This window comes from Pseudophryne corroboree, chromosome 2 (assembly GCF_028390025.1).
Source record: "Pseudophryne corroboree isolate aPseCor3 chromosome 2, aPseCor3.hap2, whole genome shotgun sequence".
Classification (NCBI taxonomy): domain Eukaryota; kingdom Metazoa; phylum Chordata; class Amphibia; order Anura; family Myobatrachidae; genus Pseudophryne; species Pseudophryne corroboree.
In genome coordinates, this window is record NC_086445.1 from 542,635,047 (window position 1) to 542,661,096 (window position 26,050).

The 26,050-nt window shown below is 47.9% G+C and overlaps 1 protein-coding gene across 7 annotated transcripts in view; it reads right to left on the reverse strand.

Moving 5' to 3' along the window:
• Window positions 1–26,050, reverse strand: part of NIPAL3 (NIPA like domain containing 3) — a 59,913-nt gene that overhangs the window by 16,531 nt on the left and 17,332 nt on the right. For 6 of the 7 annotated variants that reach the window (XM_063954290.1, XM_063954291.1, XM_063954296.1 and 3 more), the window contains exons 4-10: window positions 25,125–25,296; window positions 24,312–24,371; window positions 22,480–22,625; window positions 14,892–14,988; window positions 14,194–14,329; window positions 12,487–12,575; window positions 11,797–11,860 (exon numbers count right to left, since the gene is read on the reverse strand). In XM_063954290.1, the coding sequence (XP_063810360.1) occupies window positions 11,797–11,860; window positions 12,487–12,575; window positions 14,194–14,329; window positions 14,892–14,988; window positions 22,480–22,625; window positions 24,312–24,371; window positions 25,125–25,296 (764 nt within the window). The remainder of the gene's footprint in view (window positions 1–11,796; window positions 11,861–12,486; window positions 12,576–14,193; window positions 14,330–14,891; window positions 14,989–22,479; window positions 22,626–24,311; window positions 24,372–25,124; window positions 25,297–26,050) is intronic. The other variant, XM_063954297.1, reaches the window with a different exon arrangement.

The window sequence follows — 26,050 nt, forward strand, 5'->3', positions numbered from 1 at the left end:
GCCTTTATAGGTACTATTTTGCCTCCCAGGGCGCCCCCCTCCCAGCGCCCTGCACCCTCAGTGACTGCCGTGTGAAGTGTGCTGAGAGGAAAATGGCGCACAGCTGCAGTGCTGTGCGCTACCTTTAGAAGACTGCAGGAGTCTTCAGCCGCCGATTCTGGACCTCTTCTGTCTTCAGCATCTGCAAGGGGGCCGGCGGCGCGGCTCCGGTGACCATCCAGGCTGTACCTGTGATCGTCCCTCTGGAGCTTGATGTCCAGTAGCCAAGAAGCCAATCCATCCTGCACGCAGGTGAGTTGACTCCTTCTCCCCTCAGTCCCTCGCTGCAGTGATCCTGTTGCCAGCAGGAATCACTGTAACATAAAAAACCTAGCTAAACTTTCTCTAAGCAGCTCTTTAGGAGAGCCACCTAGATTGCACCCTTCTCGGCCGGGCACAAAAATCTAACTGGAGTCTGGAGGAGGGTCATAGGGGGAGGAGCCAGTGCACACCACCTGATCGGAAAAGCTTTACTTTTTGTGCCCTGTCTCCTGCGGAGCCGCTATTCCCCATGGTCCTTTCAGGAACCCCAGCATCCACTAGGACGATAGAGAAATAGCAGCTCCCCCCACTTGCCAAAAATATAGGGACGTGGCTTCATGTGGAAGGAGTGTAGACAAAAAATAATACAGATTCGTATTAGGCTGCACAATAGTCTCCATTATTCAAATTGCGCCACTTACACACATTACAGCAGGTAGAGCCCCCTTTTACACAGTACGGCAGGAAGAGCCCCCTTTTACACATTACAGCAGGTACAGCTCCCTTTTACACATTACAGCAGGTAGAGCCCCCTTTTACACAGTACGGAAGGTAGAGCCCCCTTTTACACATTAACATTTTATTTAGGATAATTATTGCGCAGCAAGCAAATTATCCAGAGTCTTATGGCCCCTGGGGAAAGGTGTGACACAGTTATAGGACACGGGGAGTGTGATACAGTGACAGAGCACGAGGGGTCACAGATAAGAGCCGGCACACACAGTCCAGTCTCCGGGGGCAGCCAGCATCTTCGGGGAGGCTGGACATGCCCCCGGAGCGAAAGAGAAAATACCCGCCAGGCCACACTCCTTTTAAATTAGGCCACACACCCTTTTTGGGCACCACACGGCTTGAGCGGGGGGGGGGGGGGGGGGGGGGGGAGGAAATAGTACACACTGACAGCACACGGTGGGGGTGACACACTGACAGCACACGGTGGGGGTGACACACTGACAGCACACGGTGGGGGTGACGCGGTGACAGCACACGGTGGGGGTGACGCGGTGACAGCACACGGTGGGGGTGACGCGGTGACAGCACACGGTGGGGGTGACGCGGTGACAGCACACGGTGGGGGTGACGGGGGTGACAGCACACGGTGGGGGTGACGGGGTGACAGCACACGGTGGGGGTGACAGCACACGGTGGGGGTGACAGCACACGGTGGGGGTGACAGCACACGGTGGGGGTGACAGCACACGGTGGGGGTGACAGCACACGGTGGGGGTGACAGCACACGGTGGGGGTGACAGCACACGGTGGGGGTGACAGCACACGGTGGGGGTGACAGCACACGGTGGGGGTGACAGCACACGGTGGGGGTGACGCGGTGACAGCACACGGTGGGGGTGACGCGGTGACAGCACACGGTGGGGGTGACGCGGTGACAGCACACGGTGGGGGTGACGCGGTGACAGCACACGGTGGGGGTGACGCGGTGACAGCACACGGTGGGGGTGACGCGGTGACAGCACACGGTGGGGGTGACGCGGTGACAGCACACGGTGGGGGTGACGCGGTGACAGCACACACGGTGGGGGTGACGCGGTGACAGCACACGGTGGGGGTGACGCGGTGACAGCACACGGTGGGGGTGACGCGGTGACAGCACACGGTGGGGGTGACAGCACACGGTGGGGGTGACAGCACACGGTGGGGGTGACAGCACACGGTGGGGGTGACAGCACACGGTGGGGGTGACGCGGTGACAGCACACGGTGGGGGTGACGCGGTGACAGCACACGGTGGGGGTGACGCGGTGACAGCACACGGTGGGGGTGACGCGGTGACAGCACACGGTGGGGGTGACGCGGTGACAGCACACGGTGGGGGTGACGCGGTGACAGCACACGGTGGGGGTGACGCGGTGACAGCACACGGTGGGGGTGACGCGGTGACAGCACACGGTGGGGGTGACGCGGTGACAGCACACGGTGGGGGTGACGCGGTGACAGCACACGGTGGGGGTGACGCGGTGACAGCACACGGTGGGGGTGACGCGGTGACAGCACACGGTGGGGGTGACGCGGTGACAGCACACGGGGGGTGTGACGCGGTGACAGAACACGGGGGGTGTGACAGTGACAGAACACGGGGGGTGTGACAGTGACAGAACACCATGGGGGTGACACAGTGACAGAACACCATGGGGGTGACACAGTGACAGAACACCATGGGGGTGACACAGTGACAGAACACCATGGGGGTGACACAGTGACAGAACACCATGGGGGTGACACAGTGACAGAACACCATGGGGGTGACACAGTGACAGAACACCATGGGGGTGACACAGTGACAGAACACCATGGGGGTGACACAGTGACAGAACACCATGGGGGTGACACAGTGACAGAACACCATGGGGGTGACACAGTGACAGAACACCATGGGGGTGACACAGTGACAGAACACCATGGGGGTGACACAGTGACAGAACACCATGGGGGTGACACAGTGACAGAACACCATGGGGGTGACACAGTGACAGAACACCATGGGGGTGACACAGTGACAGAACACCATGGGGGTGACACAGTGACAGAACACCATGGGGGTGACACAGTGACAGAACACCATGGGGGTGACACAGTGACAGAACACCATGGGGGTGACACAGTGACAGAACACCATGGGGGTGACACAGTGACAGAACACCATGGGGGTGACAGTGACAGAACACCATGGGGGTGACAGTGACAGAACACGGGGGGTGACAGTGACAGAACACGGGGGGTGACAGTGACAGAACACGGGGGGTGACAGTGACAGAACACGGGGGGTGACAGTGACAGAACACGGGGGGTGACAGTGACAGAACACCAAGGAGTTGACACGGTGACAGAACACAGGAGGGTTTGGTACAGCGAGAGCTAAAGATCTCTCCCCCCAACCTAAAAACAGTCTGACGCCACTATCCGCACACACACACACTCTCACACACACACTTTCACTCACTTTTCCCATTAACTTACTGATCTGGCTGGCAGTGGCAGGAAGGATGGATCTGCAGCAGTCTGGCTCTTGTCCTGTGTAGCCCCCTGAGGTCCCGTGTAGCCCCGCCCCTTCATCGGCACGTAGCCCCGCCCCCTTTTCGGCTGTCACTGGGGAGTCTGGAGGAGGAGGCTGCTACAACGCAGCAGCAGGGGAGAGAGGTGCCGCTGGCAGCTTGGATGTACTGCAGTGCAGAGCAATGACAAGCAGCTCAGCTGGTCGGGCCGCTTGTCATTGCTTGCTGGTGGGAGGCAGTGGGCCGGGCAGGATCGGTTTGCGGGCCGCATTTTGCCCACCCCTACTATAGACCATGGGTCTTCAACCTGTGGCCCTCCAGCTGCTGTGGAACTACACATCCCAGCATGCCCTGCCACAGTTTTGGTATTAAGGCATGCTAAAACTGAGGGAGGGCATGCTGGGATGTGTAGTATCACAGCAGCTGGAGGGCCACAGGTTGAAGACCCATGCTCTAGACTAGGGGTGGGCAAAATACGGCCCGCAAACCGATCCTGACCGGCCCACTGCTTCCCACCAGCATGCAATGACAAGCGGCCCGACTGACTGAGCTGCTTGTCATTGCTCTGCAGTACTCCAAGCTGCCGGCGCCTGTCTCCCCTGCTGCAGCTGCACGGCACCTGACACACATCCTCCAGAGTCCCCATTGACAAAGGCAGCGATCAGACAAAAAGGGGGCGAAGTTATGCGGAGATGAGGGGGTGGGGCTACGTGGGACTTCAGGGGGGCGGAGCTACAAAAGCCACTGCTACAGATACATCCTTCCTGCCACTGCCAGCCAGACACAGATCAGTAAGTTAATGGAAAAAGTGAGGGAAAGAAAGTGTGTGTGTGTGTGTATACATATGAGAGTGTGTGTGTGTGTGTGTGTGTGTGTGTGTGTATACATATGAGAGAGAGTGTGTGTGTGTGTGTGTGTGTGTGTGTGTGTGTGTGTGTGTGTGTGTGTGTGTGTGTGTGTGTGTGTGTGTGTGTATATATGTTTGTGTGTGCGGGCAGTGGCGTCAGACTGTTTTTAGGTTAGGGGGGAGATCTTTAACGCTTGCTGTACCACCCCCCAACCCCTGGATTCTTTCACCGTGTCACCCCCCATGTTCTGTCACTAAGTCACCCCCCCGTGTTGTTACCGTGTCACCTCCCGTGTTCTGTCACCGTGTCCCGTCACCCCCGTGTTCTGTCACCGTGACACCCCCCCACGTTCTGTTACTGTGTCACCCCCGTGTTCTGCCACTGAGTCAGCCCCCCCATGTTCTGTCACGGTGTCATCCCCCCCCGTGTTCTGTCACTGTGTCACCCCACCGTGTTGTTACCGTGTCACCTCCCATGTTCTGTCACTGTGTCACCCCCCCGTGTTCTGTCACTGTGTCACTCCCCCCCGTGTTCTGTCACTGTGTCACCCCCCGTGTTCTGTCACTAAGTCACCCCGCCGTGTTGTTACCGTGTCACCTCCCGTGTTCTGTCACTGTGTCACCCCCCGCGTTCTGTCACCGTGTCACCCCCCCCCCCCCGTGTTCTGTCACCGTGTCATACCCTGTGTTCCATCACCGTGTCTCACCCCCGTGTTCTGTCACTGTGTCACACCTTTCCCCAGGGGCCATAAGACACTGGATAATTTGCTTGCTGTGCAATGATTATCCCAAATAAAATGTTAATGTGTAAAAAGGGGACTCTACCTGCCGTAATGTGTAAAAGGGGGCTCTACCTGCTGTAATGTGTAAAAGAGAGCTCTACCTGGCGTAATGTGTGACAGGGGATCTACCTGGAGTAATGTGTGTAAGTGGCGCTACTGTGTGGCGTAATTTGAATAATGGAGACTATTGTGCAGCCTAAAATGAATCTGTATTATTTTTTGGCCACACCCTTTCCCCATGAAGCCACGTCCCTATATTTTTGGCACATAGGGGAGCTGCTATTTTGTGTGCGGCCCTCGAAAACTGACAGGAAAGTGTCAAGTGGCCCCTCAGCTGAAATAATTGCCCACCCCAGCTCTAGACCTTCAGCAAAGCGAAAAAGAAAAAATGCAACTGTCCCTTTTTGTGATGTATTTTATCCCGGCAAAGACAAATATAATGTTTCTGCCGATATCTTTCCAAAATATTTGCTAGAGCTAAAGGCTATAACATAGAAAAACAGTTAGATGGTAGTACATAATGCTGCTGTGATACTCTGTTAATCTATTTTGGTATTTCTAATAACAAAATGTGAATCAGGTGTGCCTAGGTACAATTTTGTGATTCTGGTATGAATGGTCGACCATGTTAAAGGTCGACATTCATTAGGTCGACCAATATTGGTCAATATAGACATGGTCGACCTGGACTAGTAGTCGACACATGAAAATGGCAGACACGGGACAGGTTGACACATGAAAAGGTAGACATGGATTTTTTAAACTGTTTTTTGGTGTCATTTTTTCCGTAACATGACCAGGAACCCCAATTAGTGTACCGTGTCCCCTTGCAGCTGCGGGCAAGGTTACCATTCCCAATCGTAGTCCACGTGGATGGTAAAGTATGAAAAAGTAAAAAAAAAAAAAGAATTTACTTACCGATAATTCTATTTCTCGGAGTCCGTAGTGGATGCTGGGGTTCCTGAAAGGACCATGGGGAATAGCGGCTCCGCAGGAGACAGGGCACAAAAAGTAAAGCTTTAGGATCAGGTGGTGTGCACTGGCTCCTCCCCCTATGACCCTCCTCCAAGCCTCAGTTAGGATACTGTGCCCGGACGAGCGTACACAATAAGGAAGGATTTATGAATCCCGGGTAAGACTCATACCAGCCACACCAATCACACTGTAAAACCTGTGATCTGAACCCAGTTAACAGTATGATAACAGCGGAGCCTCTGAAAGATGGCTCACAACAATAATAACCCGATTTTTGTAACTATGTACAAGTATTGCAGATAATCCGCACTTGGGATGGGCGCCCAGCATCCACTACGGACTCCGAGAAATAGAATTATCGGTAAGTAAATTCTTATTTTCTCTATCGTCCTAGTGGATGCTGGGGTTCCTGAAAGGACCATGGGGATTATACCAAAGCTCCCAAACGGGCGGGAGAGTGCGGATGACTCTGCAGCACCGAATGAGAGAACTCCAGGTCCTCCTTAGCCAGGTTATCAAATTTGTAGGATTTTACAAACGTGTTTGCCCCTGACTAAATAGCCGCTCGGCAAAGTTGTAAAGCCGAGACCCCTCGGGCAGCCGCCCAAGATGAGCCCACCTTCCTTGTGGAATGGGCATTTACATATTTTGGCTGTGGCAGGCCTGCCACAGAATGTGCAAGCTGAATTGTATTACACATCCAACTAGCAAAAGTCTGCTTAGAAGCAAGAGCACCCAGTTTGTTGGGTGCATACATGATAACAGCAAGTCAGTTTTCCTGACTCCAGCCGTCCTGGAACCTATATTTTCAGGGCCCTGACCACATCTAGCAACTTGGAGTCCTCCAAGTCCCTAGTAGGCGCAAGACACCACAATAAGCTGGTTCAGGTGAAACACTGACACCACCTTAGGGAGAGAACTGGGGACGAGTCCGCAGCTCTGCCCTGTCCGAATGGACAAACAGATATGGGCTTTTTTGAGAAAAAAACCACCAATTTGACACTCGCCTGGTCCAGGCCAGGTCCAAGAGCATGTTCACTTTTCATGTGAGATGCTTCAAATCCACAGATTTGACTGGTTTTAAACCAATGTGTTTTGAGGAATCCCAGAACTACGTCGAGATCCCACAGTGCCACTGGAGGCACAAAAGGGGGTTGTATATGCAATACTCCCTTGACAAACTTCTGGACTTCAGGAACTGAAGCCAATTCTTTCTGGAAGAAAAATCGACAGGGCCGAAATTTGAACCTTAATGGACCCCAATTTGAGGCCCATAGACACTCCTGTTTGCAGGAATCGACCGAGTTGAAATTTCTTCGTGGGGCCTTCCTGGCCTCACACCACGCAACATATTTTCGCCACATGTGGTGATAATGTTGTGCGGTCACCTCCTTTCTGGCTTTGACCAGGGTAGGAATGACCTCTTCCTGAATGCCTTTTCCCTTAGGATCCGGCGTTCCACCGCCATGCCGTCAAACGCAGCTGCGGTAAGTCTTGGAACAGGCATGGTACTTGCTGAAACAAGTCCCTTCTTAGCGGCAGAGGCCATAAGTCCTCTGTGAGCATCTCTTGAAGTTCCGGGTACCAAGTCCTTCTTGGCCAATCCGGAGCCATGAGTATAGTTCTTACTCCTCTACGTCTTATAATTCTCAGTACCTTAGGTATGAAAAGCAGAGGATGGAACACATACACCGACTGGTACACCCACGGTGTTACCAGAACGTCCACAGCTATTGCCTGAGGGTCTCTTAACCTGGCGCAATACCTGTCCCGTTTTTTGTTCAGACGGGACGCCATCATGTCCACCTTTGGTAATTCCCAACGGTTTACAATCATGTGGAAAACTTCCCCATGAAGTTCCCACTCTGCCGGGTGGAGGTCGTGCCTACTGAGGAAGTCTGCTTCCCAGTTTCCATTCCCGGAATGAAACACTGCTGACCGTGCTATCACATGATTTTCCGCCCAGCGAAAAGTCCTTGCAGTTTTTGCCACTGCCCTCCTGCTTCTTGTGCCGCCCTGTCTATTTACGTGGGCGACTGCCGTGATGTTTTATCCCACTGGATCAATACCGGCTGACCTTGAAGCAGAGGTCTTGCTAAGCTTAGAGCATTATAAATTTACCCTTAGCTATATTTATGTGGAGAAAAGTCTCCAGACTTGATCACGCTCCCTGGAAATTTTTTCCTTGTGTGACTGCTCCCCAGCCTCTCGGGCTGGCCTCCGTGGTCACCAACATCCAAAACTGAATGCCGAATCTGCGGCCCTCTAGAAGATGAGCACTCTGTAACCACCACAGGAGAGACACCCTTGTCCTTGGATATAGGGTTATCCGCTGATGCATCTGAAGATGCGATCCGGACCATTTGTCCAGCAGATCCCACTGAAAAGTTCTTGCATGAAATCTGCCGACTGGAATTGCTTCGAAGGAAGTCACCATTTTTTTACCATGGCCCTTGTGCAATGATGCACTGATTTTAGGAGGTTCCTGACTAGCTCGGATAACTCCCTGGCTTTCTCTTCCGGGAGAAACACCTTTTTCTGGACCGTGTCCAGAATCATCCCTAAGCACAGGAGACTTGTTGTCGGGATCAGCTGCGATTTTGGAATATTTAGAATCCACCCCTGCTGTTGTAACAGTATCCGAGATAGTGCTACTCCGACCTCCAACTGTTCCCTGGACTTTGCCCTTATCAGGAGATCGTCCAAGTAAGGGATAATTAAGACGCCTTTTCTTCGAAGAAGAACCATCATTTTGGCCATTACCTTGGTAAAGACCCGGGGTGCCGTGGACAATCCAAACGGCAGCGTCTGAAACTGATAGTGACAGTTCTGTACCACGAACCTGAGGTACCCTTAGTGATAAGGGCAAATTTGGGACATGGAGGTAAGCATCCCTGATGTCTCGGGACACCATATAGTCCCCTTCTTCCCGGTTCGTTATCACTGCTCTGAGTGACTCCATCTTGATTTGAACCTTTGTAAGTGTTCAAATTTTTTTAGATTTAGAATAGGTCTCACCTAGCCTTCTGGCTTCAGTACCACAATATAGTGTGGAATAATACCCCTTTTCTTGTTGTAGGAGGGGTAATTTAATTATCACCTGCTGGGAATACAGCTCGTGAATTGTTTCCCATACTGCCTCCTTGTCGGAGGGAGACCTTGGTAAAGCAGACTTCAGGAGCCTGCGCAGGGGAAACGTCTCGACATTCCAATCTGTACCCCTGGGATACTACTTGTAGGATCCAGGGGTCCTGTACGGTCTCAGCGTCATGCTGAGAGCTTGTCAGAAGCGGTGGAACGCTTCTGTTCCTGGGAATGGGCTGCCTGCTGCAGTCTTCTTCCCTTTCCTCTATCCCTGGGCAGATATGACTCTTATAGGGACGAAAGGACTGAAGCTGAAAAGACGGTGTCTTTTTCTGCAGAGATGTGACTTAGGGTAAAAAACGGTGGATTTTCCAGCAGTTGCCGTGGCCACCAGGTCCGATGGACCGACCCCAAATAACTCCTCTTCCTTTATACGGCAATACACCTTTGTGCCGTTTGGAATCTGCATCACCTGACCACTGTCGTGTCCATAAACATCTTCTGGCAGATATGGACATCGCACTTACTCTTGATGCCAGAGTGCAAATATCCCTCTGTGCATCTCGCATATATAGAAATGCATCCTTTAAATGCTCTATAGTCAATAAAATACTGTCCCTGTCAAGGGTATCAATATTTTTAGTCAGGGAATCCGACCAAGCCACCCCAGCTCTGCACATCCAGGCTGAGGCGATCGCTGGTCGCAGTATAACACCAGTATGTGTGTATATACTTTTTATGATATTTTCCAGCCTCCTGTCAGCTGGCTCCTTGAGGACGGCCCTATCTATAGACGGTACCGCCACTTGTTCTGATAAGCGTGTGAGCGCCTTATCCACCCTAAGGGGTGTTTCCCAACGCGCCCTAACTTCTGGCGGGAAAGGGTATACCGCCCATATTTTCTATCGGGGGGAACCCACGCATCATCACACACTTCATTTAATTTATCTGATTCAGGAAAAACTACGGTAGTTTTTTCACATCCCACATAATACCCTCTTTTGTGGTACTTGTAGTATCAGAAATATGTAACACCTCCTTCATTGCCCTTAACGTGTGGCCCTAATAAGGAATACGTTTGTTTATTCACCGTCGACACTGGATTCAGTGTCCCTGTCTGTGTCTGTGTCGACCGACTAAAGTAAACGGGCGTTTTAAAACCCCTGACGGTGTTTTTGAGACGTCTGGACCGGTACTAATTGTTTGTCGGCCGTCTCATGTCGTCAACCGACCTTGCTGCGTGTTGACATTATCACGTAATTCCCTAAATAAGCCATCCATTCCGGTGTCGACTCCCTAGAGAGTGACATCACCATTACAGGCAATTGCTCCGCCTCCTCACCAACATCGTCCTCATACATGTCGACACACACGTACCGACACACAGCACACACACAGGGAATGCTCTGATAGAGGACAGGACCTACTAGCCCTTTGGAGAGACAGAGGGAGAGTTTGCCAGCACACACCAAAAACGCTATAATTATATAGGGACAACCTTATATAAGTGTTTTCCCTTATAGCATCTTTTTTATATATTTCTAACGCCAAATTAGTGCCCCCCCTCTCTGTTTTAACCCTGTTTCTGTAGTGCAGTGCAGGGGAGAGCCTGGGAGCCTTCCCTCCAGCCTTTCTGTGAGGGAAAATGGCGCTGTGTGCTGAGGAGATAGGCCCCGCCCCTTTTTCGGCGGCCTCGTCTCCCGCTCTTAACGGATTCTGGCAGGGGTTAAATATCTCCATATAGCCCCCGGAGGCTATATGTGAGGTATTTTTAGCCAAAAATAGGTTTTCATTGCCTCCCAGGGCGCCCCCCTTCCAGCGCCCTGCACCCTCAGTGACTGCCGTGTGAAGTGTGCTGAGAGGAAATGGCGCACAGCTGCAGTGCTGTGCGCTACCTTAAGAAGACTGAGGAGTATTCATGCCGCCGATTCTGGACCTTCTTGTTTCAGCATCTGCAAGGGGGCCGGCGGCGAGGCTCCGGTGACCATCCAGGCTGTACCTGTGATCGTCCCTCTGGAGCTAATGTCCAGTAGCCAAAGAAGCCAATCCATCCTGCACGCAGGTGAGTTCACTTCTTCTCCCCTAAGTCCCTCGTTGCAGTGATCCTGTTGCCAGCAGGACTCACTGTAAAATAAAAAACCTAAGCTAAACTTTTCTAAGCAGCTCTTTAGGAGAGCCACCTAGATTGCACCCTTCTCGGCCGGGCACAAAAATCTAACTGAGGCTTGGAGGAGGGTCATAGGGGGAGGAGCCAGTGCACACCACCTGATCCTAAAGCTTTACTTTTTGTGCCCTGTCTCCTGCGGAGCCGCTATTCCCCATGGTCCTTTCAGGAACCCCAGCATCCACTAGGACGATAGAGAAAAATCTATATTTTTTTATTTTAAAAAAGCCATGTCGACCTTTTCATGTGTCGACCTGTCCTGTGTCGACCATCCAAACGGATACCCAATTTTGTGACTTTAAACTATTAACACAGTATTGCCGTCACATACTGACTATATTTAGCCTTTTCCGACATGTGATTAGCATTCCTACTAACACTACTAAGTGCAGGGTCTGTATATCTGTTTGTTGTGTATCTGCCCCTTATTTTAAATAACAGTCTAATAAACTTATATTAGAACCTATCTTATCCTTAAGAGCGCCTCTCTATAAAGTTCCTTTCCCTTTTCCACCATATGCTCTTCAGGGTACATGTCCGTTTATGCCCCAAGATATTTGCGTTAATAATCCAAATACAATACAAATTAAAGGCAGCTAAATGTAAAAGGCAATTGTTCAATTTGTATACTTACCCTAAAGCAAACATACACACATGCAGAACATCTTCGTTGCGAAAGTCAATGTAAAATACTGCACCTGAGATTAAAAAAAATAACATAAAAAACGGAAGCTTATGAAATAGACCTCTACACAGCCTATCCCAAGAGTGTATGCAATATAAAGACATTTAACACAAAGGGGCCGTTTCAATTCAATGGGAGCGGATGTCAGCAACTCTCATTTATCTGCCAGTTATGGTAAGTAGATTATTTGCAGCTCCATAAGCTCCAAACAGAAACTGCCTTCTACTGCTAACACTTGGAAGCCACTGGGACCCATTATGGAGGCTTCCGCACATACATTAACCTGAACAAATAATTACTTATTTTTGGTATATTTCTGCCATTGAAAACACATGGCTCATTACTTGCAGACTGCAAGGCCTTTCTGAGTCCCTGACTTCCGCTGTTATTTTACATTAAAGTACTGTATGCCAGTGGTCTGATTCATGCATGCACTGAATTACATACTCATACCCCAATACAATGCGGTATATGTCGCAACAGCATACTCTAGTTTACATGGCTAACAACAAATTTCACTGCTCCAGGATTACATATCTTTTTATACAGTGAACAGTTTAAAGATATATACAGTACTTAATATTTGTAATACATTATAACTCTAGCACAGTACAATATACTTATCCACTGTAAGCTTACCTGCAGAGATAGATAGTGTGGTAGAAAGGATATAATTAACACTTGCAAGTAGGGCAGAATCAAAAAGCTGAGCTGCCTGGCTCAGAAATCTGCAAGACATAATTTGCAAACATACTTATACAGCCAGTTATGAATGTATGTCATGCCTGAGCTGTAGGTAGGTAGATATATATATATATATCAGTGGGTACCCCTGATATATATGTACCTCAGTGGGTACCCCTGGGGTACTAGCACGCCAGGTTCAGAACCACTAACACCTCCAACAGGTCATGTTTAATTATGCACCGGTGAGTTCATCTATTTTGCAGGGTCAGTAATGACCCCACTTGCATTCATTAATATTTTAACAACACTGTTAGCCAAGGACTAATTTTGTTCAATAAAAAAAAAAAAAAACATACAGGCTTTGGTTTTATTTTATATTTTGGTTTGGTTTGCTTGCACTGGTGTTTCTATAATGGGTGCAGTGTGTGCGGTGCACACGGGCCCCTGAGTCCAGAGGGGGCCCCCACCGCACACTCCGCACCCATTTTTAAAATACTCACCCCTCCGAAGTCCAGCGTCGGCATCCGCAGCGCTGTTAGAACACATTGAAAATGGCTCGGCGGCCACTTTCACGGAGTTCTGCGCATGCGCAGTAGAGAAATCTCAGGTAAAATGGCCGCCGCACCATTTTTCCGGAGATCTGCGCATGCGCAGTAGAGTCTGAGCCCTCTACAGCTCAGACTCTACAACATCCGCAGAGAGGGGGGGGCAAACGCAGGAGGCTGAACACGGGCCTCCTCCTCTCTTAAAACGCCCCTGTTTGCTTGCCACTTGAATGGCGAGCTTGCATACATATTTTGACAAATCTAGCCAAGTTTATACCCAAAAATTACTAGATTACGAATTTCTGTAGAAATTAATTGTCAAATGCCAATGGTTTACCCCAGGAAAACGTGATCCCAGTATTCCCAGAATCACAATACCAATCACTGTTCTCTCCACGCTATAGTTCTCCGGCGGTCTGTCAGCACTGTGATTCAGCTGAAAGTCGCACAGCAGAGACAGAAACATCAGTTAAGTTGATTGCTTGGAGCTGCCCCTGCAAGAAAGAGGATAATGGCCTCCCCCTCCTTCCATCTCAATCCTGACCCACCCAGTTGCAGGTATTGAGATGGACGATTCCCCCCTCCCTCTTCCCATTTGCCCCCTAATGCTGCCCAGCAAAAAAAATAAAAAATCTAGGAGAACACGAAGTAAAAATGAAATCTTAAAAAAAAATAAACATCTAAAAAAAAACAACAACAATTTAATATATATGAGATAAGTACTTACGATAAACATATATATTGGTAGATGCTCAATTAGCTTAGCGATATCATTCAGGTGCTCGAAAGGGAGGGGTATTTCTAAGCAAGAAAAAAGGCATTTGTTTCCCCCAGCACCCTGAATGATAACCGTAACCAGATATAAATTCCACATAATAATAGAATTCAGAGATCTTCGTTACACATATTTGCGCAAATGTGTGAATATGCCCCAAAGCCGCATCAAGGCGTCTCTGTATATTTGGGGTCCCTAGCGCTATATCTAGGTGCAGGGTGTGGCGCCCCAAAACACCAGCATAAGCCAGAAAGCCCAGCGTAGCATACCAGTGAAAAAACTATAGTGTTAATAAATTAGTATTTAGGAAGCCGAAGCTATAGAGAAAGTGATACTTACGATGCTTGTGCAATGGCAGTGGCCACCATACATACAAACATGATGTAGAAAATGGGATATCCCAGCTGCATGGTGCCTTGTATGGAGACAATTATCATACCAGCTAATGCTTTTACTGTGACAACTGTTGTTGAGCCTAAAAAAAATAATAATAAAAAAAAATATATATATTTGTGCTATGTACAATATTATGTATAAATAGTAGACAGTACACACAACTGCAAAACCACACAATATGTTGGGCAATTCTTTAAAAACATTGTTTGAACGGATTCATTGCTTAGGATCCTGGGGCACGATATATCGTGTAATTGGAACAATGACTGCAGAGTATATATGCACAAACTTGTGTGTTCTGGGATCGTACCATTGTTAGTGAAAGTGGAAGGACCATTGTATCGTTTGTAAAATCTTTTAGGTGTGCACCCAGCTTTAAGCTGGCCATATACCAGAACAACCTTTATCCAATGAAAATGGTGCTCCATACACCTAACCATCTTTTTCATCAGACTAGTCAACCAAGTAATAAAAAAAATGAGCAATTCAGATATTAGTATGCAAGACACATATGCATGTGTAAATGGACACATTCTTTTTAAGGAACGTCTTTTGTAAAATCCATATAAATTGCATGCCAAAAATAAAGTTGTCGGAGCAGTAGAATAAAAAAAAAAAAAAAAAACAGTAGCAACAGTTACCTAACAAAGCAACCAGCAGTAATATGATGATCATGTAATTAGCGTTCTTCTGTTTGTAGTAATAGAGCAGGAAACAAAAGGCCAGGATTTCTATAAGCTAAATATAAAAAGATAAATTAGAGATCAAAGCTAGGATTTTTTTCAACTGAATTAGTAGTAGGATGAACATCATTGAAAGGGATAATATGCTATTCTATACAGCAAATGGAATATGAGTCTTCAGTATCATTTTAGCATGCACTGGACTATATAAACCTTGTTTGAGATAGGAATGGCATTATAAATGTTGGCACTATGTAAGGAACTTAGGAGGAGGAGTGCAGTCTTGGTGGTCAATCCAATTAGCTTCGAAGGATGCAAAGTGCCGTTGTAACGGCATTTAAACGCCGGCAACAGCACCCAATCTCACACCCTTCGCGGCCTCGAAACAGCCCCAGTTTGCACAAAACTGCTCGGACCTCTATGTATTGGTGAGCAGTTTTGTGCGAATTTGGCCCAACGTAAAGTGTGGCCCCTGTCGCAACGATTCGCAGCTGCGATGATATCGCAGCTAATTGGATTGACCCCTTGGAGTCTTGCTCATGGCCTGAAAACTATATGGGGTCCCTTCACATGCACTTCAAAAACAGTAAAACACAACCTAAAGCAACGCATCCAAAGTGCTTTAGTGCCTTTTTTATCATTATAAGTGGAAGAAAAGTACATCAAAACGGTATTATCCCTATGTATGCACAGTACTAATCCTGACTTCAGTTAGTCTAAAAATAAGAATTTACTTACCGATAATTCTATTTCTCATAGTCCGTAGTGGATGCTGGGGACTCCGTAAGGACCATGGGGAATAGCGGCTCCGCAGGAGACTGGGCACATCTAAAGAAAGCTTTAGGACTATCTGGTGTGCACTGGCTCCTCCCCCCATGACCCTCCTCCAAGCCTCAGTTAGGATACTGTGCCCGGACGAGCGTACACAATAAGGAAGGATTTTGAATCCCGGGTAAGACTCATACCAGCCACACCAATCACACCGTATAACCTGTGATCTGAACCCAGTTAACAGCATGATAACAGAGGAGCCTCTGAAAGATGGCTCACAACAATAATAACCCGATTTTTGTAACAATAACTATGTACAAGTATTGCAGACAATCCGCACTTGGGATGGGCGCCCAGCATCCACTACGGACTATGAGAAATAGAATTATCGGTAAGTAAATTCTTATTTTCTCTAACGTCCTAAGTGGATGCTGGGGACTCCGTAAGGACCATGGGGATTATACCAAAGCTCCCAAACGGGCGGGAGAGTGCGGATGACTCTGCAGCACCAAATGAGAGAACTCCAGGTCCTCCTCAGCCAGGATATCAAATTTGTAGAATTTTACAAACGTATTTGCTCCTGACCAAGTAGCTGCTCGGCAAAGTTGTAAAGCCGAGACCCCTCGGGCAGCCGCCCAAGATGAGCCCACCTTCCTTGTGGAGTGGGCATTTACAGATTTTTGGCTGTGGCAGGCCTGCCACTGAATGTGCAAGCTGAATTGTACTACAAATCCAACGAGCAATAGTCTGCTTAGAAGCAGGAGCACCCAGCTTGTTGGGTGCACACAGGATAAACAGCGAGTCAGATTTCCTGACTCCAGCCGTCCTGGAAACATATTTTCAGGGCACTGACAACGTCTAGCAACTTGGAGGCCTCCAAGTCCCTAGTAGCCGCAGGCACCACCAATAGGTTGGTTCAGGTGAGACGCTGAAACCACCTTGGGGAGAAACTGAGGACGAGTCCTCAATTCCGCCCTGTCCGAATGGAAAATCAGATAAGGGCTTTTTCAGGATAAAGCCGCCAATTCTGACACGCGCCTGGCCCAGGCCAGGGCCAACAGCATGACCACTTTCCATGTGAGATATTTTAACTCCACAGATTTAAGTGGTTCAAACCAATGTGACTTTTGGAACCCAAAACTACATTGAGATCCCAAAGTGCCACTGGAGGCACAAAAGGAGGCTGTATATGCAGTACCCCTTTTACAAACGTCTGAACTTCAGGGACTGAAGCTAGTTCTTTTTGGAAGAAAATTGACAGGGCTGAAATTTGAACCTTAATGGACCCCAATTTCAGGCCCATAGACACTCCTGTTTGCAGGAAATGTAGGAATCGACCCAGTTGAATTTCCTCCGTCGGGCCTTACTGGCCTCGCACCACGCAACATATTTTCGCCAATTGCGGTGATAATGTTTTTGCGGTTACATCCTTCCTGGCTTTGATCAGGATAGGGATGACTTCATCCGGAATGCCTTTTTTCCTTCAGGATCCGGCGTTCAACCGCCATGCCGTCAAACGCAGCCGCGGTAAGTCTTGGAACAGACAGGGTCCTTGCTGGAGCAGGTCCCTTCTTAGAGGTAGAGGCCACGGATCCTCCGTGAGCATCTCTTGAAGTTCCGGTTACCAAGTCCTTCTTGGCCAATCCGGAACCACGAATATAGTGCTTACTCCTCTCCATCTTATCAATCTCAGTACCTTGGGTATGAGAGGCAGAGGAGGGAACACATACCCTGACTGGTACACCCACGGTGTTACCAGAGCGTCTAAAGCTTATTGCCTGAGGGTCCCTGGACCTGGCGCAATACCTGTCGAGTTTTTAATCATGTGGAAGACTTCTGGGTGAAGTCCCCACTCTCCCGGGTGGAGGTCGTGCTGAGGAAGTCTGCTTCCCAGTTGTCCACTCCCGGAATGAATACTGCTGACAGTGCTATCACATGATTTTCCGCCCAGCGAAGAATCCTTGCAGCTTCTGCCATTGCCCTCCTGCTTCTTGTGCCACCCTGTCTGTTTACGTGGGTGACTGCCGTGATGTTGTCCGACTGGATCAACACCGGCTGACCTTGAAGCAGAGGTCTTGCTAAGCTTAGAGCATTGTAAATGTCCCTTAGCTTCAGGATATTTATGTGAAGTGATGTCTCCAGGCTTGACCATAAGCCCTGGATATTCCTTCCCTGTGTGACTGCTCCCCAGCCTCGCAGGCTGGCATCCGTGGTCACCAGGACCCAGTCCTGAATGCCTAATCTGCGGCCCTCTAGAAGATGAGCACTCTGCAACCACCACAGGAGGGACACCCTTGTCCTTGGTGACAGGGTTATCCGCTGATGCATCTGAAGATGCGATCCGGACCATTTGTCCAGCAGGTCCCACTGGAAAGTTCTTGCGTGGAATCTGCCGAATGGGATTGCTTCGTAGGAAGCCACCATTTTACCCAGAACCCTTGTGCATTGATGCACTGAGACTTGGCTCGGTTTTAGGAGGTTCCTGACTAGCTCGGATAACTCCCTGGCTTTCTCCTCCGGGAGAAACACCTTTTTCTGGACTGTGTCCAGGATCATCCCTAGTAACAGAAGACACGTCGTCGGAACCAGGTGCGATTTTGGAATATTGAGAATCCAATCGTGCTGCCGCAACACTACCTGAGATAGTGCTACACCGACCTCCAACTGTTCCCTGGATCTTACCCTTATCAGGGAATTGTCCAAGGAAGGGATAACTAAAATTCACTTCCTTCGAAGGAATATCATAATTTCGGCCATTACCTTGGTAAAGACCCGGGGTGCCGTGTACCATCCATACGGCAGCGTCTGAACTGATAGTGACAGTTCTGTACCATAAACCCGAGGTACCCTTGGTGAGAAGGGTAAATTTTGACATGAAGGTAAGCATCCTTGATGTTCCGAGACATCATGTAGTCCCCTTCTTCCAGGTTCGCAATCACTGCTCTGAGTGACTCAATCTTGAATTTGAACCTCTGTACGTAAGTGTTCAAAGATTTTAGATTTAGAATCGGTCTCACCGAGCCGTCCGGCTTCGGTACCACAACAGTGTGGAATAATACCCCGTTCCCTGTTGCAGGAGGGGTATCTTGATTATCACCTGCTGGGAATACAGCTTGCGAATGGCTTCCAAAACTGTCTCCCTGTCAGAAGGAGACATCGGTAAAGCCGACTTTAGGAAACGGCGAGGGGGAGACGTCTCGAATTCCAATTTGTACCCCTGAGATATCACCTGAAGGATCCAGGGGTCTACTTGCGAGTGAGCCCACTGCGCGCTGAAATTCATCGAGACGGGCCCCCCACCGTGCCCGATTCTGCTTGTAAAGCCCCAGTGTATACTGAGGGCTTGGCAGAGGCGGGAGAGGGTTTCTGTTCCTGGGAACTGGCTGATTTCTGCAGCCTTTTTCCTCTCCCTCTGTCACGGGGCAGAAATGAGGAACCTTTTGCCCGCTTGTCCACGAAAAGACTGCGCCTGATAATACGGCGTCTTCTCATGTTGAGAGGCGACCTGGGGTACAAACGTGGAATTCCCAGCTGTTACCGTGGCCACCAGGTCTGAAAGACCGACCCCAAATAACTCCTCCCTTAATAAAGCAATACTTCCAAATGCCGTTTGGAATACGCATCACCTGACCACTGACGTGTCCATAACCCTCTACTGGTAGAAATGGACAACGCGCTTAGACTTGATGCCAGTCGGCAAATATTCCGCTGTGCATCACGCATATATAAAAATGCATCTTTTAAATGCTCTATAGGCAAAAATATACTGTCCCTATCTAGGGTATCAATATTTTCAGTCAGGAAATCCGACCACGCCAACCCAGCACTGCACATCCAGGCTGAGGCGATTGCTGGTCGCAGTATAACACCAGTATGTGTGTAAATACCATTTAGGATACCCTCCTGCTTTCTATCAGCAGGATCCTTAAGGGCGGCCATCTCAGGCGAAGGTAGAGCCCTTACAAGCGTGTGAGCGCTTTATCCCCCCTAGGGGGTGTTTCCCAACCCACCCTAACCTCTGGCGGGAAAGGATATAATGCCAATAACATTTTAGAAATTATCCGTTGTTATCGGGGGAAACCCACGCATCATCACACACCTCATTTAATTTCTCAGATTCAGGAAAACTACAGGTAGTTTTTCCTCACCGAACATAATACCCCTTTTTTGGTGGTACTCGTATTATCAGAAATGTGTAAAACATTTTTCATTGCCTCAATCATGTAGCGTGTGGCCCTACTGGAAGTCACATTCGTCTCTTCACCGTCGACACTGGAGTCAGTATCCGTGTCGGCGTCTATATCTGCCATCTGAGGTAACGGGCGCTTTAGAGCCCCTGACGGCCTATGAGACGTCTGGACAGGCACAAGCTGAGTAGCCGGCTGTCTCATGTCAACCACTGTCTTTTATACAGAGCTGACACTGTCACGTAATTCCTTCCAACAGTTCATCCACTCAGGTGTCGACCCCCTAGGGGGTGACATCACTATTACAGGCAATCTGCTCCGTCTCCACATCATTTTTCTCCTCATACATGGTCGACACAAAAGTACCGACATACAGCACACACACAGGGAATGCTCTGATAGAGGACAGGACCCCACTAGCCCTTTGGGGAGACAGAGGGAGAGTTTGCCAGCACACACCAGAGCGCTATATATATATACAGGGATAACCTTATATAAGTGTTTTTCCCCTTATAGCTGCTGTATAGTTAATACTGCGCCTAATTAGTGCCCCCCTCTCTTTTTTTAACCCTTTCTGTAGTGTAGTGACTGCAGGGGAGAGACAGGGAGCTTCCCTCCAACGGAGCTGTGAGGGAAAATGGCGCCAGTGTGCTGAGGAGATAGGCTCCGCCCCTTTTTCGCTGACTTTTCTCCTGCTTTTTTATGGATTCTGGCAGGGGTTAAATGCATCCATATAGCCCAGGAGCTATACGTGATGCATTTTTTTGCCATCCAAGGTGTTTTTATTGCGTCTCAGGGCGCCCCCCCCCAGCGCCCTGCACCCTCAGTGACCGAAGTGTGAAGTGTGCTGAGAGCAATGGCGCACAGCTGCAGTGCTGTGCGCTACCTTGTTGAAGACAGGACGTCTTCTGCCGCCGATTTTCCGGACCTCTTCTGCCTTCTGGCTCTGTAAGGGGGCCGGCGGCGCGGCTCTGGGACCCATCCAAGCTGGGCCTGTGATCGTCCCTCTGGAGCTAATGTCCAGTAGCCTAAGAAGCCCAATCCACTCTGCACGCAGGTGAGTTCGCTTCTTCTCCCCTTAGTCCCTCGATGCAGTGAGCCTGTTGCCAGCAGGTCTCACTGAAAATAAAAAACCTAATCTAAAACTTTCACTAAGAAGCTCAGGAGAGCCCCTAGTGTGCACCCTTCTCGTTCGGGCACAGAGATCTAACTGAGGCTTGGAGGAGGGTCATGGGGGGAGGAGCCAGTGCACACCAGATAGTCCTAAAGCTTTCTTTAGATGTGCCCAGTCTCCTGCGGAGCCGCTATTCCCCATGGTCCTTACGGAGTCCCCAGCATCCACTTAGGACGTTAGAGAAAACAAAATAATATTTACTCATCTATAATTGTGAATCAGGCTGTTAGGCATCTAATCATGTGACCAGACTGGTGGACGTTCCTGCATCCCCTTTAGTGCCTGTTGCAGGAATCACGGGTGCATAATATGCAAATGCTAGTTTCAGCCTTCCCTACGTGTACTAGCATGCGCCTGAATGTGCAAGTCCTGAGATACCCACTTGCATGCTGTAAGTGATGCAACCATCGGCGCACCATTACGTGGTGTCAGCCATCTGCCCTACGGCAGCTGCAGTGTCTCCGTCTAAACATGGACTCTGTACCCGAAAAATGCAGCTGCTTTCACTGACATGCTTGCAACACTCCCATAACACGCCCACAAGATGGATTTTCTTGCGTTCACTGCAGGCCAACTCCCAGTCACCGCCCATTGCCTTACCCTTCTAATTCTGAAACCATAAGTCCCATGCGCAATACTACCTTTGGACCTGATTCAGGTTGGATTGCAGATTATGCTAAAAAGCAGAACCTGCAATAGTTTCTATTGTATGCTGGGGGCCACCCAGCACAGGCCACGGCCGCCCAACATGCTGACCGTCCCGCCCAGCGGCTGAAATTTAATTGTAGTCCCAGCAACTGTGGACGACCCCTACCTAAGGCGCGCCATCGTCGCTATTTTCTCCTTCGGGCGCTGCCCCCCCTGTTTATATCGCCCCACAATGCCAGCCCGCTAATGCCTCTGCCTGTCAATCAGGCAGAGGTGTTCGCAGCTAATGCAATCTGACACAGATAAATTGGCACCCACACATGTAAATTGCGGTTGCATCATTAATGTGAGGAGACCTGAATAACCCCCTTTACGCGTACACACAAGGTAACACGTGCTGTAGGGGTTTCCTGAATATTTTGCGGACGTGCAGTAGCAAATGATCGCTCAACTACGTGACTATATGAACATTGACATGGCATGTGGTTTGCGTATGCCTCGGGGCGCATATGAGCATTATGTGATATATTCACTCACTATTTTAATTATGTTTCAGTTGTGTCATCTAAGTCTACAAAGCAAGCATGCAGATTACCAAGTACTTGTATGGACCTACAAACTGACAATTGTGTTATGTCATTATTACCATATAGTCAACTACACCAGACCGCAAACTTCAATTTGGCTGCAGATCAGACTTTTGTTTGGTTATCTAGTTACGTTCCCTGCAGATTGAGAGGACAGGTAATATAGCTAGGGAACTTACCATGTACAGCAAAAAAGGCCAGCTCACTAAATGTTTGACAATATTTTCTCCAGTCATCTTCTCATGGCTGTTAGGTCCAAATGTTATCAGCAAATATGTGCCAATGATAGCCAACCCGCAGCCTAAAAAGGACAAGATATAACGTCCTTCGGGAGGATGGAGAGAGAACACACACACATACATATCAGAAGAGGCCTGGTTAGTTGAAAATGTGTAAGTAAAATAATCATATAACCCAGTGGTTCCCAAACTTTTTTTGAATCACAGCACCCTACAGTAGCAGCATTTTTTATTTATTTATTTTTTTTAACGACACCCCTGGGCCAGAAGTTTCTAACAGAAAAAAATTATTAAAATAAGTAAAAACTGTGCTTATACGTTATCCTTCGGTTTAGTCATGTGGTGGTGGACAGGGTGGTGCTTCTGTTTGTCTATGTATTTTATAATTTTCAGCCACAAGCACTGGTTTTACCTATCACATTGACCATAATTAATCTGATTTTGGACAACCAACCCAGGGCGCCCATGTAATTGCCCTACGGCACCCAGTTTGGGAACCACCGATGTAATGAGTAAGTCGTGGTAAAGGGAGTGAAAAAGATTTTTAGTTCAAAATAGATAAATCTGGGATAGTAGAATGAAAAAAATCTGAAGATTCATGAAAATAAAATAGGATTGCTGAAGCCCATGACATCCCTTAACTCCCAAGATGTTTACATAAAGTACATACACAGAGCATGACCAGGGTGAGACAAAACAAAACAAAAAAAAGTAAAATAATACATGTGAAATAGTAACTTTTTCATACGCATTATCTACCTTCTATTCCAATTGCAAGTGTTCTTCTCCTCCTTCCTCCCCCCCCCCCCCCCCGGAGTTGCCGCACTTTACAGCAGCTCAGATTTGCACAATTTTGTTCACAGCCCATAGGGCTGCATAGAATATGGGGTGAATTTGGGGTGTGATCAGACTCTGACACACCCACAACATTGTTCTCTCGCGTGCATTTTCATTGTGCCGGCCAGTTCCCAATCCAGATATACACATTTAGCAGCCGCAAGAAACAGCTGAGATGCATATGGCACTGAACGGTGCATACATTCCCAAAGATGTGGCCGCATATGAAGAGTCAGGCCTTGTGTATATGTCTCAAGTGAGTCAAACCCCCGAGTTTAGTCAAGTTGTTTTGCGAAAAGAACAGATGAAACTAATGGTAAATTGGTCTGTGTGTTCAAGAGCAATAAGAGAATGGGACCAAATATATATATGACTGTATAAATGTAGTTTGTATATACATTTACTGAGAGTACTATATTGGAAACTAATAAAATATATAATAAATACAGTCCTCTCAGAGGCTACTTGCGATAATTTATATATTAAAATAATGCTCCTGAATGAAAGATATTTTCCGGGAGTGTGGCTGGGAATACACTGGGTCTGATTCTGTATATCTGGACAAACCATGTTGCAGTGCCAGGGGTGCACATACATTCATTATTTTGCATGCTGGGTACATACTGGCAGCATTTGCATGTAGCCCACAAATACTGGGTAGCTTTAGTTTTACACACTGCAGTTTAAATTTAATTTTTGACACGCCCCTCGCATCTAAATCTATGTAGGTTACATCTGCCCCACCTGCAGTGCAGCATGGTTTTACCCAGGTACACAGTTACTTGCTCTTTTCTGTTTTACTCCCACCTCAGAATCAGGCCCATTGTATTTTTTATTCTTTATCAGTTTTGACACATGGATAAGTGATTAATGAAAAATATACTGTATGTGGGATGACCAAAGAAAGGTATTTATGCCAGAAGTGTTGTACTCACTCAGGAATTCCTTTGGTTTCCATTTTTCTTTAATAAATATAATTCCTATGATTGAGCTAGCTGAGAAGGAAGAAAAACACATCACATTAAAAACATTCTTTTTGCATAATTATTATTCGAGATGTTAGGTTCGTTGGTAGAGACAGGTAAAGTATCTTTGTTTTCTTGAAAGAAAAATGGGGTAAGGAGCATTTATTTGCATCTCGCCCTAGTTTGAAGGATGCCTGATGAAAAAACAGAACACACAGTAGAACTCGGAACACAGTAGAACTAGGATCCACATTCAAATAGGTCCAGGAAGAATATGCACCGACAGGTCCACCTGATGTGTTAGACAGATCTTTTCTTTAATCTCGAACTATTGTTACACAAGTTTCAAATAAGCCCATTGGTCCTGCCTATGGCTATAGGTGACTAACAGGAAAAGGTTACAGAACACACCATTAAGAATAGATCTTCTACGACGGGGGCAAATAGATCCCCCAACGATGGGGGCAAATCTATCCCCTAACAGGTCAGAACTTCAAAGATGTCAATAACAGGGCTTGAACATGTCATTGTTCAGTTCAATATAACTCTAAACAAAAGTTCCCAGGTTTTATTTTCTTATCAAAAAATTTAAATGGAAGGAACATGTGTGGATCTCACTCTAGTTTAAGGGAAGCAAACAAAACTACAACACATTCAATATTTGCACACATTGCAGTAGAGACCAATCTGTACATTTTAAGACTAACCAAAAGGTATTAGTAGAGAGAACAAAATGAAATATGAGCCCGACAACATGAGAGTCTTTTTGACTATTGTACTCACCAACGAGAGAGACAGCACTGAGGGGAACAATAAGAGAAAGAGGAGCAAAAGCATATGATGAAAACCCTGCTATTTCTCCCAATATCATCAGAAAGAGACCAAGCCACCATATCTTCGTCTTGAAGTATGAACGAGGGTCTTTGGAGCCAGCCAACCGTACATGGGTATATTTCTAAATAATGGCAAATATGGTTAGTTACAACTCGTGCTCTGTTTTACTTCAAGCAAGAAATCATGCCTGCTAAAAAGGAATAAAGGATAAGGTGGTCTTTCATAAATAACACAGATTAACATTAAAATGTTGGCTTTAAATTGTGTGTCATATGTAGTAAAGGATCCCTACAGACAGGATGCCAACTGTAAAAATCCAGACACATTTTGGTAAGTACTGTAACACTTATCCTTACCTTTTCCCTTAAGTTTTCCCTTAAAAGGTAAAACTTACCTTTGTTAATTATTTTTCTTCGAGGTCCATAGGATCCACAGGGATAACCTTAGGGAATGCTGGTGCAAACCAGTCCAGTCATCAAACAGTTAAGCTTTTTGAAGCTCCCAGGATGCACTGAACCCGCTCTTCTCATAACCCGCCCACAGCTCAGGCTCTTCAGTTTTAGTTAACAAGCCCAAAACAGGAGCTGGAGAGGAGAGAAGGATGGTACACACAGAAAACATTCTCAGACAAACAGGAGACAGGAACTGGTAACAGAAAATAGGATTTTAATGCCTACCGGTAAATCCTTTTCTCCTAGTCCATAGAGGATGCTGGGGATTCCAAAAGGACCATGGGGTATAGACGGGATCCGCAGGAGACATGAGCACACTATAAGACTTTGAATGGGTGTGAACTGGCTCCTCCCTCTATGCCCCTCCTCCAGACCTCAGTTATAGGAACTGTGCCCAGGGAGACGGACATTTCGAGGAAAAGG